Source organism: Triticum aestivum, chromosome 5B, assembly GCF_018294505.1.
Source record: "Triticum aestivum cultivar Chinese Spring chromosome 5B, IWGSC CS RefSeq v2.1, whole genome shotgun sequence".
Taxonomy (NCBI): domain Eukaryota; kingdom Viridiplantae; phylum Streptophyta; class Magnoliopsida; order Poales; family Poaceae; genus Triticum; species Triticum aestivum.
The window spans coordinates 574,688,212-574,702,314 of NC_057807.1; the positions used below are offsets into that span (position 1 = coordinate 574,688,212).

The 14,103-nt window shown below is 47.4% G+C and overlaps 2 protein-coding genes across 2 annotated transcripts; both read left to right on the top strand.

Moving 5' to 3' along the window:
- The first annotated feature begins 3,386 nt into the window (after positions 1-3,386).
- On the top strand, positions 3,387-6,824 carry LOC123113316 (binding partner of ACD11 1). Its single transcript, XM_044534513.1, has 8 exons — positions 3,387-3,619; positions 3,718-3,836; positions 3,928-4,006; positions 4,921-4,995; positions 5,084-5,146; positions 5,347-5,678; positions 5,804-5,927; positions 6,434-6,824. The coding sequence occupies exons 1-8, from the start codon at positions 3,614-3,616 to the stop codon at positions 6,452-6,454; spliced, it is 819 nt and encodes a 272-aa protein (XP_044390448.1). The 5' UTR covers positions 3,387-3,613; the 3' UTR covers positions 6,455-6,824.
- Positions 6,825-10,036: 3,212 nt separating this feature from the next.
- LOC123116980 (UDP-glycosyltransferase 73C4-like) lies at positions 10,037-11,994 on the top strand. The gene has a single exon (XM_044537840.1). The coding sequence runs from the start codon at positions 10,297-10,299 to the stop codon at positions 11,803-11,805; it is 1,509 nt and encodes a 502-aa protein (XP_044393775.1). The 5' UTR covers positions 10,037-10,296; the 3' UTR covers positions 11,806-11,994.
- Positions 11,995-14,103: the final 2,109 nt, after the last annotated feature.

Consider the following 14,103-nt stretch of genomic DNA (forward strand, 5'->3'; position numbering starts at 1 on the left):
AGGGCGAGGGAGTTCGCCAAGGTCTGGAATTTCAAGACATGGGTGAATGCAAAGCTTTTCTTGTGGAGCAGAATTCGACGACGTTTCATGATTTTCTCCAAGTGCGTCATCAGTTTCTTAGTCGAGGAAATCATGTGCAGTTTCATAATGATTTGATCGAGCATCTGTGGGCATTTCATATTGATAAATAAAACATTTATCCGAATAAGTTAAATTCAAGTCTGAACTATTTTATTACAAAAATTTGTGTTTGAATTGTAATTTTTATGTTTGAATTATTGTTGCACTGAAATATCCATCTTTCTATTATCAAAGAATTGTGATATTTATTTATTTATTATTTTTCAATACTCTAGGCATAGGAAAAATAACTGAGTGGCCCGACACTAGATGAGTAGGGTTGGGTGGCCGATGTCTTTCCCGCTATCCGCAGACACATTTAGTGCCATGTGGTTCCGCGTTGGAGTTGCCCTTATCTTACTTTGCAACATATAAAATTGTTGAGGTGACGGAGAAAACCAAAGAAAATGTCTGCCTTTCTTAATTAAGATATGATATTGTAGCACGATATCTCTCACCACATATTTAGATATATCTAGTTACTAGAAATAGAACTAAGAGATAACCCATTGTATATATATTTGTATTGTTATCTCTAAATTGCATCTTAGAGTTAAAATAAAATCGCCTGTCAACCACTGTATATGACTTTAGGGCATTTTTATTACTCAAAGGAGCCTATTTAAAGAAAACATATTAGGATGTGTTATAAGATGGTCTTATCTCGCGTCACCCACATATCTGAATAAGTTTACAGTGGGATTGTTTGTTATTGTTATGTCTAATATTTTTTGGAATTAATGAGCTCAAAGACCCCAAATTTCACTGCTTATGAAATTGACAAAACATCATTCTGCTCTCACATCTTCATCTATTAGACGACACACAAGCATATCATTTGTACAGCCCACACAAAAAAAACATGCACAAAATAGGAAATCCAAGACATAGTTCTAGTTGAAAAACTCTTACAACTCCAAGCCATACATCTAAAACAGGGAAATCACATAAACGAAAGTATGCACGACAACTGCTTAGATCATCAAAGGCTCAAAGAGCCATCCCAGAGCTTTTTGGTCTTTCATCTTTCAACCCTGTGCACACATGGTGCCCAGCCAAAACTCTTGTGGGACAGTTTAGTTGCCACCAAAAGTAACCTACTCTATTCATGTCACATATAAAACCCCGATAATTAATGATTGCATTATCCTATATTTGTGGGGTGAAGGTAACCTCTTTTTTCTTCATATACTTGTCTCTCTTCCAACTCAACAATTATATTTGGTGGCACTCCTGCTCTTATATGCATGTTTTTTAGTACTATGCATAGACTCAGATCTTTGGAAGGAAAAAAAAGAATGTCCAAGATGCCATAATTCTGATTTTTTTTAAATCAATACTATCAAGTAAGGCTTCTAAAATTTGATTACAAACATGTCCAAGATGCCATGTTTTCAGGAATTGATGGGACCAGTAACCTAGCCACAAACATGAATCCCTAAACCATACTCCCTCCGTCCGGATTTATTGGGCTTCTTAGCCAAATCTGCAGGACCAAAGGAGCCTCGTATGAAGAGATCCTACTCCAATAATTAGCAGGCGTTAATTATTACCGAGCATTTTGGAAAGCACAAAGTTAATTCCCCTCCTTTGGGCTACGCAGGGACGCATGCACATGCATTAATCCCAGCCGCATGGGCCCATGCATGCCCAATCAAAAAAGGATGGAAATGCATGGATTGGCTAGTCTAGCCAGGCTGTTCCATTTTAATTGCACCAACCTGTAATTACGTTAGTTTCTCTTGTCAAGAATCGAGGAACGACTCATTGGTTCCATTTACAGGCCTCAGAAACAGGGACGCGCTAGTGTTGCTAAGAGGCACAATAAACCCGGACGGAGGAAGTACTAGCAAAGGCTCATTTAGACCATTTAGTTGTCAGCCGGTCCTTTTCGTGTTCTTCAATGCTCATGAAACTAGGATGGGTGGGTGCGCGCCCGCACATGAGGATGGGGCAGATCTTTTAATATCCACCGAGCTTCAATTAGTTTCGTTCTGTATCACTGAAGTTTTATTCGCAAAAAGAAAAGCTCTCGCTCCGACCCAAAATTTCAGTTCAAAAATTGAACTAAAATCACGACACTTAATTTTGGACCGGAGGAAGTATATACTAAAGTTTATATACGACACTTGTTTTACAGAAAGACTGTTTGGCTTGGTGCAGAAAATTGGCTACCAACATAACTGGCCAACCATTCGAAACTAGTCCCCCCGTTACAAAACCATCTTTTGGGCAAATTTTGGAGCTGCCAAATGTTAGCACGTACTACGGTGAAAAGCAAAGCTGGCCAGCTAACAACCATTGGCCTGTGTTTGTTCTCACCTTGCTTGGAGAAGGTGGGCGCTCTTCAACGTGACGGATGCTAGCAAAGCAGAAGGGCAAAAGATAAGAGGATGAGGTCCATCATCTCTGTCTGTCGTGCCAAATGAGGGATTATCGTTGGCAAACCAGATAGGCATGTTTTGTTTTGGCTTTTCATTACGGGTGAGCAGTCGCTGCGGCCGATAGCAACGGGGGGCGGCACGAAAGCCATCTGCCAAAAGGAAAGCAAAGAATTGAATCGTGATCACCAAAAAAGAGAAGGAAAGAATTGAAAGCCGGGGCCACCCAGCAGCGAGAGGGCGCAGAGGGAGCGAACGCACGCACGCAAGCCGCACATGCTCGACGACGGAACGGAAGGTTCTGTCACCATTCCGTTGCGGGGGCAGAGAGAGAGAGAGAGAGATTGACGGATCATGAGGACCGAGCTGTCCGTGGGCCTGGGCAACCACCGCCACCACCATCGCGACGCTTGACCGAATCAAATCGAAACCAGTGGCCCCGCGCGCGCCCGTCCTCCCCCTCAGACTAGACTAGTCCCCTCGGCCCACCGTAGCCTAAACCAAACAGACCCCCCACCGGAGTAGACTGGACCAGCCGATGCCGCGTCATTATTGGGTCGCTAATCACTTTTGTTTAGGGAGCGCTAATCACCTTTTAAGGAGCGCTAATAGTATACTAGACTAGTAGTCGTAGAGTACAGGTCAGGGGAGGTGGCGCCGCCGCGAAGCAAACTCAGCACGCCAGCATGTCGCCCGAGTAAGACCCGCCTCCCGAATTGACCCTCCTGCCCCTCGCTCCCCCGCCCAGCCCCCCGCCCGCCCACGCTCCCAGGCGAGGGCGAAACGGGCATCCCGCTCGGGGGCCCAGTGGTGGTACTATCGACCCGGCCTTTTTTCTCGGCGACCAACGCACGCACGCGAGCGAGCTGCTCGAGGGAGAGAAAAGTAGCCAGCCAGCCAGCCAGCCAGCAGACAGAGGCAGCGGCGAGAGCGAGCACAGCCGCGGAGACAGACAGACGCACGCACGCCACGCCATTACAAATCGCCCCCAGCGAGCGAGCCGAGCACCAAACCCTACCCAACCTCCACCTGCCAGCCAGCCCTCCCGCGGATCCCCGCCCTCGGCTCGCGTCTCGTCTCGCCGGTCTTTTTTTCTCTCCCGCCGCCGCGCCATGGAGGTGAGTGATTTTTGCCGCTCTTGCTTTTCCGTGCGGCGCCGTCGTCGTTGTTTTTCGGAGTGTGTCGGTCGCTGACGGGCCGTGGGTTGTGGTTGCAGGAGGGGAGGAGGGGGACGAGGACGGTGCGGGTGCGGAACATCTCAGATCTGGCCGGGGAGAGGGAGGTGCGCGAGTTCTTCTCCTTCTCCGGCGAAATCGACCACGTCGACATCAGGCCGTGAGCGCCCGCTCCCTTCCTTCCTGAATTCCCCTCCCCACTTGTGTCCCGTCTGTCTAACCGCATTGCGATTCTGGGCTTGCTGCTGCAGTGACGGGGCGGCGGCGGGGAGGACGGCCTACGTCACCTTCAAGGACGCCAAGGCCCTGGAGATCGCGCTGCTGCTCTCGGTATGTATGGCCTTGCCCAATCATCCGATGCTTACTTTCGTCTGCGCAATCTGGTTGTGCTGCTGTTGTCAATTGCTATCTACAATGAATGATTTCGTGTGCTGTCAATGTCAATGTCATCGTGAACTGTAAATAGTGTGGTAGGTATACGCAGCTGTTATGGCTTTTGCATTGGACCTAATTTTTTCCCCATCGATATCAGTATTGAAGTGTGTTTTTCTGGAAAGGAAATTTATCTCCATGATAAATTGCACTTGGGGACAGTTGACATGGATGTAGAAATTAGGAGGAATAGAAATCTTTCACTCTAATCGTTTTGCCCTCTTGTGGCATTCTGTTTGCACTGTGAGCTTTTTTCACAATAGATGAACATGACCAAACTTAGGAAGGAATTGGAAACCACATTTGAATTTCATTGCTTTTAAATCATTTGGTAAGATATGCTGTATTGTCATGTCCATCAACTGGCAATATGATGGAATGGCAGTTGACACCGCTACTTGTTTGTTTGTAAAATCTGTAGAGGCCATTGACCATGTTTGAGTAAAGAAGAAGGAAATTAGTATTTTAATAATGGCTGCTTTGATTGCCACAGAAGTGTGCTGCATAATATACTACGAGTTTGCCGTTGCAATTCTTTGACTTCGTGATCTTTTTTTGTCCTTTGAAGTAACTAGCATGCCAGTCATTTCTTTATGTGCACATGTCCTTGCTCCAATCAAGGGGCCTTCCAGGTTGACAGGTCTCCAGTGAATTTTTGTAGTTGTATATTAGCTCTGTGTCTATTTCACTGTTTTACACATCACCACGTTCCATATATCTGCATAACTGCAAAACAAATAAATGTTGATAAGCTTCCCCATGCATGATAGTGTGAAACATTATAAATAATATATATTCTATTTCTTTTTCAGGGAGCAACAATTGTGGATCGAGTTGTGAACATAACCTCTGCTGAAGATTACATCTACATCCCTGTTAATGAACAGGTGCACTATTCAACGAATTAATGTTACATAAATGGCAGTACTCTATTCGTCCTTTTTTCATAGAGAGGTCCATTTTGAAATCATGCAGCAACTTGTGGTGAATGAGGCGACAAGTACAGCTCCTACTGCAGATTTGGAACAACCTACTGAGGTGCCTTTGAATTCCAGTACATTTATGTTTCTTTCGTTTCTCTTTGTAATATCACCTACACCCCATCAATCACGGGCCACTGTGTGGAAATCTGCCCCAAATAAAAATGAGAAAAATGAGAACTTTGGTTTATCTGCTTATATGTTACTGTAGTGGATCATCCTTGTTACTGATTACTCAAGTATGACCCTACCATGTAGGCCAACACAAGCCCCACTAGTGTTTATGCCAGCAAGGCTCATGATGTCATGACAACTGTCATCGCAAGGGGTTCAGCAATTCGACAAGATGCTGTGAACAAAGCTAAATCATTTGACGAGAAGCATCAGTTAAGGGCTAATGCATCAGCTAGGATCAGTTCCTTTGATAGGCGTGTTGGCCTTTCAGAGAAGTTAAATACTGGGATATCAGTCGTAAATGAAAAGGTGAAGACTGTGGACCAAAGGTTACATGTTTCTGACAAAACAATGGCTGCTTTGCTGGCTGCAGAGCGCAAGCTAAACGATACAGGCTCTGCTGTGAAAACTAACAGGTCTCTTCTTTTACATACCTTTGCCATTGTTCACTTAATCAATTTGATGTGTGTTTTTATATCAGCTCGCGATTTACCTATGTCCTGTATGGCTGATCCTTCGCCCTCATTTCCCCTGCTTGTAGGTATGTGTCTGCTGGAACAAGCTGGCTGAATGGTGCCTTCAGCAAGGTTGCCAAGGCTGGTCATGTTGCTGGCTCAAGAACAAGAGAAAAGTTCCAGATAGCTGTGTCAAATATATCAGCCAAAGTAAGTCAGTAATAAATTTTACGGGAAATTTATGACCAGAAAGATAAGCAGTGTTATTAAAGACATGTAGCAATTCTAAGAGCTGCCTTCTGCACTATTTCTTGTTGTCTAAACTGTGACGAAGCAGAACTTTATTTGCATTATTGCTGTTATAACCAGTATGCCCAATAGCATACCATTGCACCATCCTGCTGCTGCCAGCGCACAGGTGATTCAACTTTGGGAGCTAACCGATCATAGTTCTAAACTTCAAGCATTACACGCAATTTGTTTCCATTAGGTGCTACCCTGTTCTCCTGAACAAATGTGCTTTTTTTTTGCGACTGGAACAAATGTGCTTTTGAAAAGCCATTTTTAAGTGAATCCACCATATGCACATTTTTTTTCTCTCTAGGATATATTTTGTCAAAAACAGTGTGGTTTATTTGCAAGCTTATTTGTGTCACAACACTGTTTGTTGCTTCTCATGCTCTAATTCAATGTTTTTCCCTCTTTTGCTGAAATAGGGGCCAGCTGTCGTTGCTTGAGTTTGTTCTGGAGCTCCTCTTCCTGGGGAAAATCTGTTGGAAACCTTGAGCAAGCACCTTCTGTTGGTTGTGTCATCAAGCTGTGGCTTGTAACTGTGTATTTCTCTGTTTTTTTTTTCTTCTTCTTTGAGGAGGTTTTAACTTTCAGGGAGTTTGTCAGATTTGGTACATAGAGGATCTAAATTTTCTTTAGAATTTTAGAACCACTATTCTTTTTAGTGTCGGTGTTCAATTGATTATAGGTGGCAGTGGCACTTTGGACCATGTTTGGTGTGGTTTCATGATTGTCATTGATGGCCCATGTGTCATGTTTCTGCTTCTGCAGAAATTGTCACTCAAATTGAGTAATTTGGAACATATGGAACTGCAATGCTTCTTTGTGTACACATTCATCTTATGCAGTTAGTATGCATTTAAGTTTCAGTGCAAGCATGTCATATTTACGATATATTTTGTGATTATTAATTTGATTAGATTGCTTTGGAACAACACACCATTTTTCTTCTGCTCCAGTAATCTGTCACATTCAGATCGTTATGAACTTAGTGCACCCTTCCTTTTGAATGCTTACAGTAGTGTGAACTTATTAGTAAAGAGTGCTCAACTGCCCATGCATAATAAGTTTCTTCGAATAAGTACTCAATCCGATGTGGCAATTATGTACTTATTCCTTCCAGTTGCCGCCCTTATTCGTTCTCTTGTGTTTTCTAAGTTTGCGGCAGCGTTCTGCTGAATTAACGATGGTTGCAACGGATTATCGATATGCATTTGTTTTTTAGTTGTTGGGGACAGGTAACCAGTGTAAAAAGGGAAAAATGGAAGTCCAACGTCGATCTTGTTGGCTTAGAGTATCTCTAGCAGACCCCTTATATCCCACTAAACTGTAAAATAACCATCAATTTTCAAAACAACCATCAATTTTCAGTTTTGAACGGAAAAAGTAGCCCGAACAGACATCTTATACACCTTTGACCTTTAATTTATTTTAAGGGGTGCGGTAAAAAGCTCCCACGATGCAAAAACATAGTTTCCGCGTTAGTTTCTACGGTGCCCTGTATTAGGAGAAAGCAGTTGGCGGGAACCCAACTGCTACGGAAACATCTCCATGACCCGTCCGTGCCGCCACGGACGTCGGCCACCCGTCCCCGGCCGCCGCCCGCTGCCCGCAACAAAGGAGCTAGCTAGATAGCTACCAGGAGCTAGCTGCGGCGATGAAGGAGCTAGCTCAGCGGTGATGGACACTCGAGGCGCTTCGTGCGAGCCGTCCTTAGACGCTGGCGGCTACGGTATTTGGCCGCTTCGTGCGCTGTTCGCCGGCTTCGTAGGAGCGAGTTAACTGACCGTGGACACGGACAAGAGAAAGAAGAAGACGTGGGAAATAAAAATTTAAACAAATATTCGGTTTTACAGTTTAAGTGTGAGGGGTCTGTTCGGCCGCAGCTCAAACCGACCATAAAACGCATTTTCCGCGAACTGAAAACGGCGCGTTTTCAGTTTCGTGGTCTAAGGGTCTGCTAGAGATGCTCTTATGCGCGCCTGAGTAACCACAAGCCAGCCACAACGAAAATGGCCCCGACCACTTCAGACTTCAGCACCCACACCAGCAAGAACCACCCATATCGATACCCCGCCGCCGTTGTAGAGGCGACCGATGAGGGTTGACGCCGGCAAACATCTCCATCGTCCAGTCCTTGCTTGAGCGAGCCAAGGGCGCGCCTGTGAAGATAGCCAACGTATCCGTGCGAGCTAGCTTCCTTCTAGGGTCTGTTTATCCGGAAAAAAAGAAGGCATGTTTCGCCACACGTCCCCAGGTGTGTGTTCGGACCGTCCCATATTCGCGGGTATCTGGTTGGATGGCTAATTTTGGTCCGGGCAATGACCATACTCTGTCCGCTGAAATGCTTGAGAAGAAGGATTTGAGCGGTCCGATTGCTGGTGCTCTCACCATAACAATATGACATAATTAAAAAAAATGGATTACAATATGACACATCCAGCCTGGGTCAACTACGGGGTTGTGTGGTGACAGCGTGCTGCTGAAATAACAATGTTTTTTTTAGAGAAGGCCGTCATGACTAGCTTTATTAACTTAGATAGGAATTACATCATCCATAAGTTTTGAAATTAGACATCCTGACCATTCATTCGTCCATGTACTAGAAGTCTTATTACAAAAACTATAATTGGCTAGCACATGAGCCACTTGATTTGAATTACGAAAGCAATGCTTAAATTTGACCTTCCCAATCAAAACTGAAACATCCACACATTCAGCAAAAATTGCAGCAGCTTCATCCCACCATCTTGATTGCCCCTCACATGCTTCAATCACGATCAATGAATCCGATTCCGCCTCAACTCGTGGGAATCCCAAAAAAGTTTGCAAAGTTTAGTCCATCCCTCAATGCTTGGGCTTCAGTGGTAACCACGCTAGAAGCATAAGGAATGAAAATACATTGTGCTGCTAGAAAGATCCCTCTATCATCTCTAATCACCGCTGCTGTGGCACCAGCACCTTCTTTAGCATGAAAGGCAGCGTCTACATTCAGCTTTACAAATTTGGGGTCAGGTTTCTTCCATCTCTCTTGCACAACTGAACTCTTCTTTACGTTAGCCTGCTAAAAATTGTTAGCAATAGCAAGGATAGACATAGGCCATTTAAACGGTGGTGGAGGAGAGCCACCGTGAGTAAATTGGCGCCCGATCCACCATATGTACCAGCCCCCGTCCGAACTACTTGCTTGATATTCAGACTTGGTTTCAGCGGGACCATGCTTGTTGGGGCTATCAGAAAATGTTCTAGGATCACAGATCCTGAGCGATCTACAATCTTTGCCTCATTAATAACGTATGAGATACCAAGACGACTCCAAAGCTTGGTCGCATGTACACAATCGAACAAAAGGTGCTTTACATCCTCAGCCCCGTGATGGCATATCGGACATGATCCATCTGTACCCACTTGCCTGTTGGCGAGTATAGATTTTAGGGGTAAAATTCCATGCAGAGCTCGCCAGCCAAAAATTTGAATTTTACGTGGTATTTGAAGCTTCCAAAGGATGCTCCATACTATTATAAATTTTAGGGGTGCTGGACCTCCCTGGCTGCGATAATATATTCGCTTGTGCTCTGTAAGTATGTGTCCACTGTGTATGATAAGCAGAACGAACAGAGAAAATTCCTTTTCGGTCCGGATGCCAAGCTATGAAGTCATCAAAAGCGCTGTAATTCAGTGGTATTTCCATGATCCTGCATACATCTACAGGGTTGAAAATAGTTCTAAGCAATGCTTTATCCCAGTTACCACTCGTGGGATCAACTAGATCATTGACAGTATCTAGGATGCTATGACCTCGCGGAGATATAACCTTCCTGTCAGCACTTCCTGGAATCCAAGGGTCGCTCCAAATGTTTACATTTCCCCCCTACCAATAAGCCATATATACCCTAGCTTAAAAGTTTCCAAACCCTTCATGATACTTTGCCAAGTGGAAGAAGCACCATTTTTCAGAATGGCTTGCAGCTGTAAGCTTCCATTAGGGTAATATTTTGCCTTTAGCACTCTTGCACACAATGATTCTGGGTTAGTAAGGAGTCTCCAACATTGTTTAGAAAGCATTGCCAAATTAAAAGAATATAGGTCTCGAAAACCCATTCCACCTTCACTTTTAGAAATAACAATGGTTAGATTGGATCATGGACGTCGACGCGCATATTTTATGGGTTAGTTCTTGGGCAGGTAACCAGCATCGATCCTTTTGCTTTACTCGAACGCGCGCTCCGAGTAACTAACTAGAAGCCACAATCAGTAGCCAAGTTAGTACCACTCTCCAAGAAAGAACATGGCCTCTACCACTAGCAGTAGCAGCACGACGAGCAGCAGCCAGAAGCTGCGTGTCCTGCTCATCCCCTTCTTCGCGACCAGCCACATCGAGCCCTTCACCGACCTCGCCCTGCGCCTGGCCGCGGCGGCTGACCCCGGCGCCGCCGTAGAGGCGACCGTCGCCGTCACGCCGGCGAACGTCCCCATCGTCCGCTCCTTGCTCGAGAGGCGTACGCATGACGCAGCCGGATCTGAGGGCACGCCCGTCAAGATAGCGACGTACCCGTTCCCGGCCGTGGACGGCCTCCCGGGGGGCGTCGAGAACCTCGGCAAGGCCGCCCCCGCCGACTCGTGGCGCATCGACGCCGCCGCCGTCAGCGACGCCCTGATGCGCCCCGCGCAGGAGGCGCTCATCAGGGAGCAGTCCCCGGACGCGCTCGTCACCGACCTGCACTTCGTCTGGAACGTCCGCGTCGCCGAGGAGCTTGGCGTGCCGTGCGTCAGGTTCAGCGTCATCGGCGCCTTCTCGTCGCTCGCCATGCGCCACCTCGAGCTCCTTGCCCCGGACGTCGCCGGCGGCGACCCCGACCCCGACGTCGTCGCCGTGGTCCCTCGGTTTCCGGGCCCTCCGTTACGGATACCGAGGACCGAGCTGCCGGAGTTCCTGAGGAGGAAAAAGGAGGTCGATTGCTCCACGACAAACCCCTTCTACGCGGCGCAAGCCGACTGCTTCGGCCTCGCCATCAACACATTCTCGGACCTGGAGCAACACTACAGCGAGATGAACATGCGCGAAGGCTACGTGAAGCGCGCCTACTTCCTAGGGCCTGTCTCGCCGCGGCCATCACCGGCAGCCGTGGGCGCCGGCGGCGGCGGTGGCTGCATCGACTGGCTTGACTCGAAACCAGGCCGCTCGGTGGTGTACGTGTGCTTCGGCAGCTTCGCGCCCGTCTCGGACGCCCAGCTGCGCGAGCTGGCTCTCGGGCTGGAGGCCTCGGGAAGGCCGTTCCTGTGGGTGGTGAGGGCGGAGAAGTGGACTCCGCCGGAGGGATGGGAGGAGCGTGTCGAAGACAGGGGGCTGATGGTCACCACCTGGGCCCCGCAGACGGCTATACTGGGGCACCAGGCGGTGGGCGCGTTCGTGACCCACTGCGGGTGGAACTCGGTGCTGGAGACGGTGGCGGCGGGCGTGCCGGTGCTGACATGGCCGCTGGTGTTCGAGCAGTTCATCACCGAGAAGCTGGTCACGGAGGTCCTCGGGATCGGGGAGCGGCTGTGGCCTCATGGCGCCGGCGTACGAAGCACGAGCTGTACAGAACACGAGCTAGTCCCCGCCGAAGCTGTGGCGCGGGCAGTGACCGCGTTCATGGCCCCTGGAGGACCAGCGGACGCGGCGAGGGGCAGGGTGATGGACCTCGCCGCAAAGGCTCACGCAGCCATGGCGGAAGGAGGCTCATCGCACCGTGATCTGCGGCGTCTGGTCGATGATCTCGTGGAAGCAAGAAGTGCCGCTGGAGCGACCAATTAAGTCAGTTCAGGCACCCATTGAAAGCCCCTTTCATGTTTAGTGCCTAGTTACTACAGCTCAATGTTGTCATGGACTCGTGGCATCTCGGATGTGCCTACTTAAGTTTGTAAGTACAGTTTTTCCAGCAGTAGAAAAAATCCACGCTTGAATTTTACCGTGCACAAAGTGTTGGGCTGTAAACATCTTCCGTTTTCTACTACTTGGATAAGAGCATGTTTTGGACAGTTGAAAAGAACAACGGCGGGTCAGACTATTTTTAACATAGAATCGTCTGTTATTTCATAAGATAGATACTTCGTAGATAGAAACAGACATGTATAGGTATTTGCTAGCGTATAAGAGCATCTCCAGCCGCGTAAAGCATGACGCGCTACAAAAGCATTTACGGCGTTGTAGTCATGAGATTTTGGGCGGCGAGGAGCGCTTACTCTAGCGCCCGCTGCAAAGTATAGCGCGCACGAGCCGTTCTAGCAGCCGCTGCAAAAAAAACTGCGCACGCGCTCTAGCACAAACAATATATGCACTCCAAACATAACCAAGGAGATCAAATACAAACAAAATAAATCAACAATAAATAGTTTAATTTTATTACAATTCAAACAAATAGTTCATCTTGCAATACAACAAATAGTTCAACAATATACAACATCAAACATACAAGTCATGATGCTCTTTGTCAGCCATTTCATGCCCGTCACTCCTCGATGAGATCCTTCTGAAGACCATCACGCGTTTCGGCACGCCGAATGGCATGATAGAAGGCAACAAATCGGGCCACCCTCACAGCCCTCCGTCGCACTCGCACGGGATGTCCCAAGAGCTCATACTGAGAGTAGTCTAAATCTTGGCCATGCTTATTCTCGATCATCATGTTGTGCATGATCACACAAGCGTGCATGATGTACCAAAACATCTTTTGATCCCAAAATCTAGCCGGCCCTCTCAAAATGGCAAGTTGGGCTTGCAAAATCTCAAAAGCTCTCTCAACATCTTTCCAAGCCGCCGCCTGAGCATTGTGGAAATCAAGATTTTTCTTACCTTTCGGTTTTTTCAACGACTTCACAAATATTTGCCACTTTGGGTAGATGTCATCCGCAAGATAGTAGCCATAGTTGTATGTATGACCATTTGCTGCAAACTTCATCGGTGGCAGTTCACCATTTGCAATCTTATTCATGAGCGTTGATGTCATTCAAAGACCAGGCACTCCAAAAAAAGCATGCCAAATCCAAGTCTCTTAATCAGCCACCGCTTCAAGGATTATAGTGGAACCTTTTCTTGGCCGTGGAATTGGCCATGCCATGCCTTAGGACAGTTCTTCCATCTCCAATGCATGCAACCTATTGAGCCAAGCATACCTGGGAACCCGCGAGCTTTGTTCATCTCCAAAAGCCTTGCGACGTCTTCAACATTGGAAGATCTCAAATACTCTAGGCCAAACACTTGCACAATTCTGACCGCGGAGCGCTTGACACACATGATGGCTTGACTCTCACCCATGGCCAAGTGGTCATCAACTGGATCAACCAAAATATCGTATGCCAACATACGCAAAGCGGCTGTCACCTACTGAAAGGTGCTATGCGCGAGCTCTCCGTCGGCATTCCTCCTTTGCTGAAAAAACCGATCATGACTCGCCAGTTTCTCTGCAGTGCGTCTGAACAACTCGGTGCTCATCCTAATCCGGCGCCGGTAGTACGACTCAGGTACACGGGATTATCCACAAAATAGTGCCTCATCAATCTGTTGTCGGCATCGATCTTATCCCTCCAAATTTTCTGCCGACCCATAACCGAACCATCGTACTTCGTTTTTTATTGATGTGCATAGCTAGGATCATTGCAAGGTCCTCCTCTTCAATATCAAATTCTTCTTCGGAAGAATCATATGAGAACCCATCTACAATGTTGAATTTAAACTAGTCTATAAAAACTACAAAAAACATGCACCAAATTCATGTAAAAAATGTGAAGTTGAAGCAATACATACCTTGCAAGCGTTTTGTCGAACACCTTGTGGGCACCGAGCGACAGTGGGCGGCCGGAGGCTGTTCGTCGAAGGAATGACGCACGCGAGGGGCGGCGGCGACTAGAGGGAGACGGAGGAAGCAGCGGCGGCACAGGGAGAGGCCGGGGAAGCGTCGAAATGATCGCCGGAACAAATGGGATGGTGCGGGCGGCGGCGCCAGCGCCTGGGTTGGGCTAGGTGGAAGTCGCGAGCGGGCGCTCGAGTGTGCAGCGCGCGGGAGCGTGCGTAGCAACGCGCGATAGCACTTCGGACCGCGCGTTGAACTACTTA

What these genes read in the sequence shown, in the direction of transcription:
- LOC123113316 (XM_044534513.1), top strand. An exon ending in GACCACGTCGACATCAGGCC is followed by an intron (nt 3,837 to 3,927) that starts GTGAGCGCCCGC and finishes TTGCTGCTGCAG; the next exon opens with TGACGGGGCGGCGGCGGGGA. An exon ending in AGATCGCGCTGCTGCTCTCG is followed by an intron (nt 4,007 to 4,920) that starts GTATGTATGGCC and finishes TTTCTTTTTCAG; the next exon opens with GGAGCAACAATTGTGGATCG.
- LOC123116980 (XM_044537840.1), top strand. Translation starts at nt 10,297, where the DNA reads ATGGCCTCTACCACTAGCAGTAGCAGCACGACGAGCAGCAGCCAGAAG.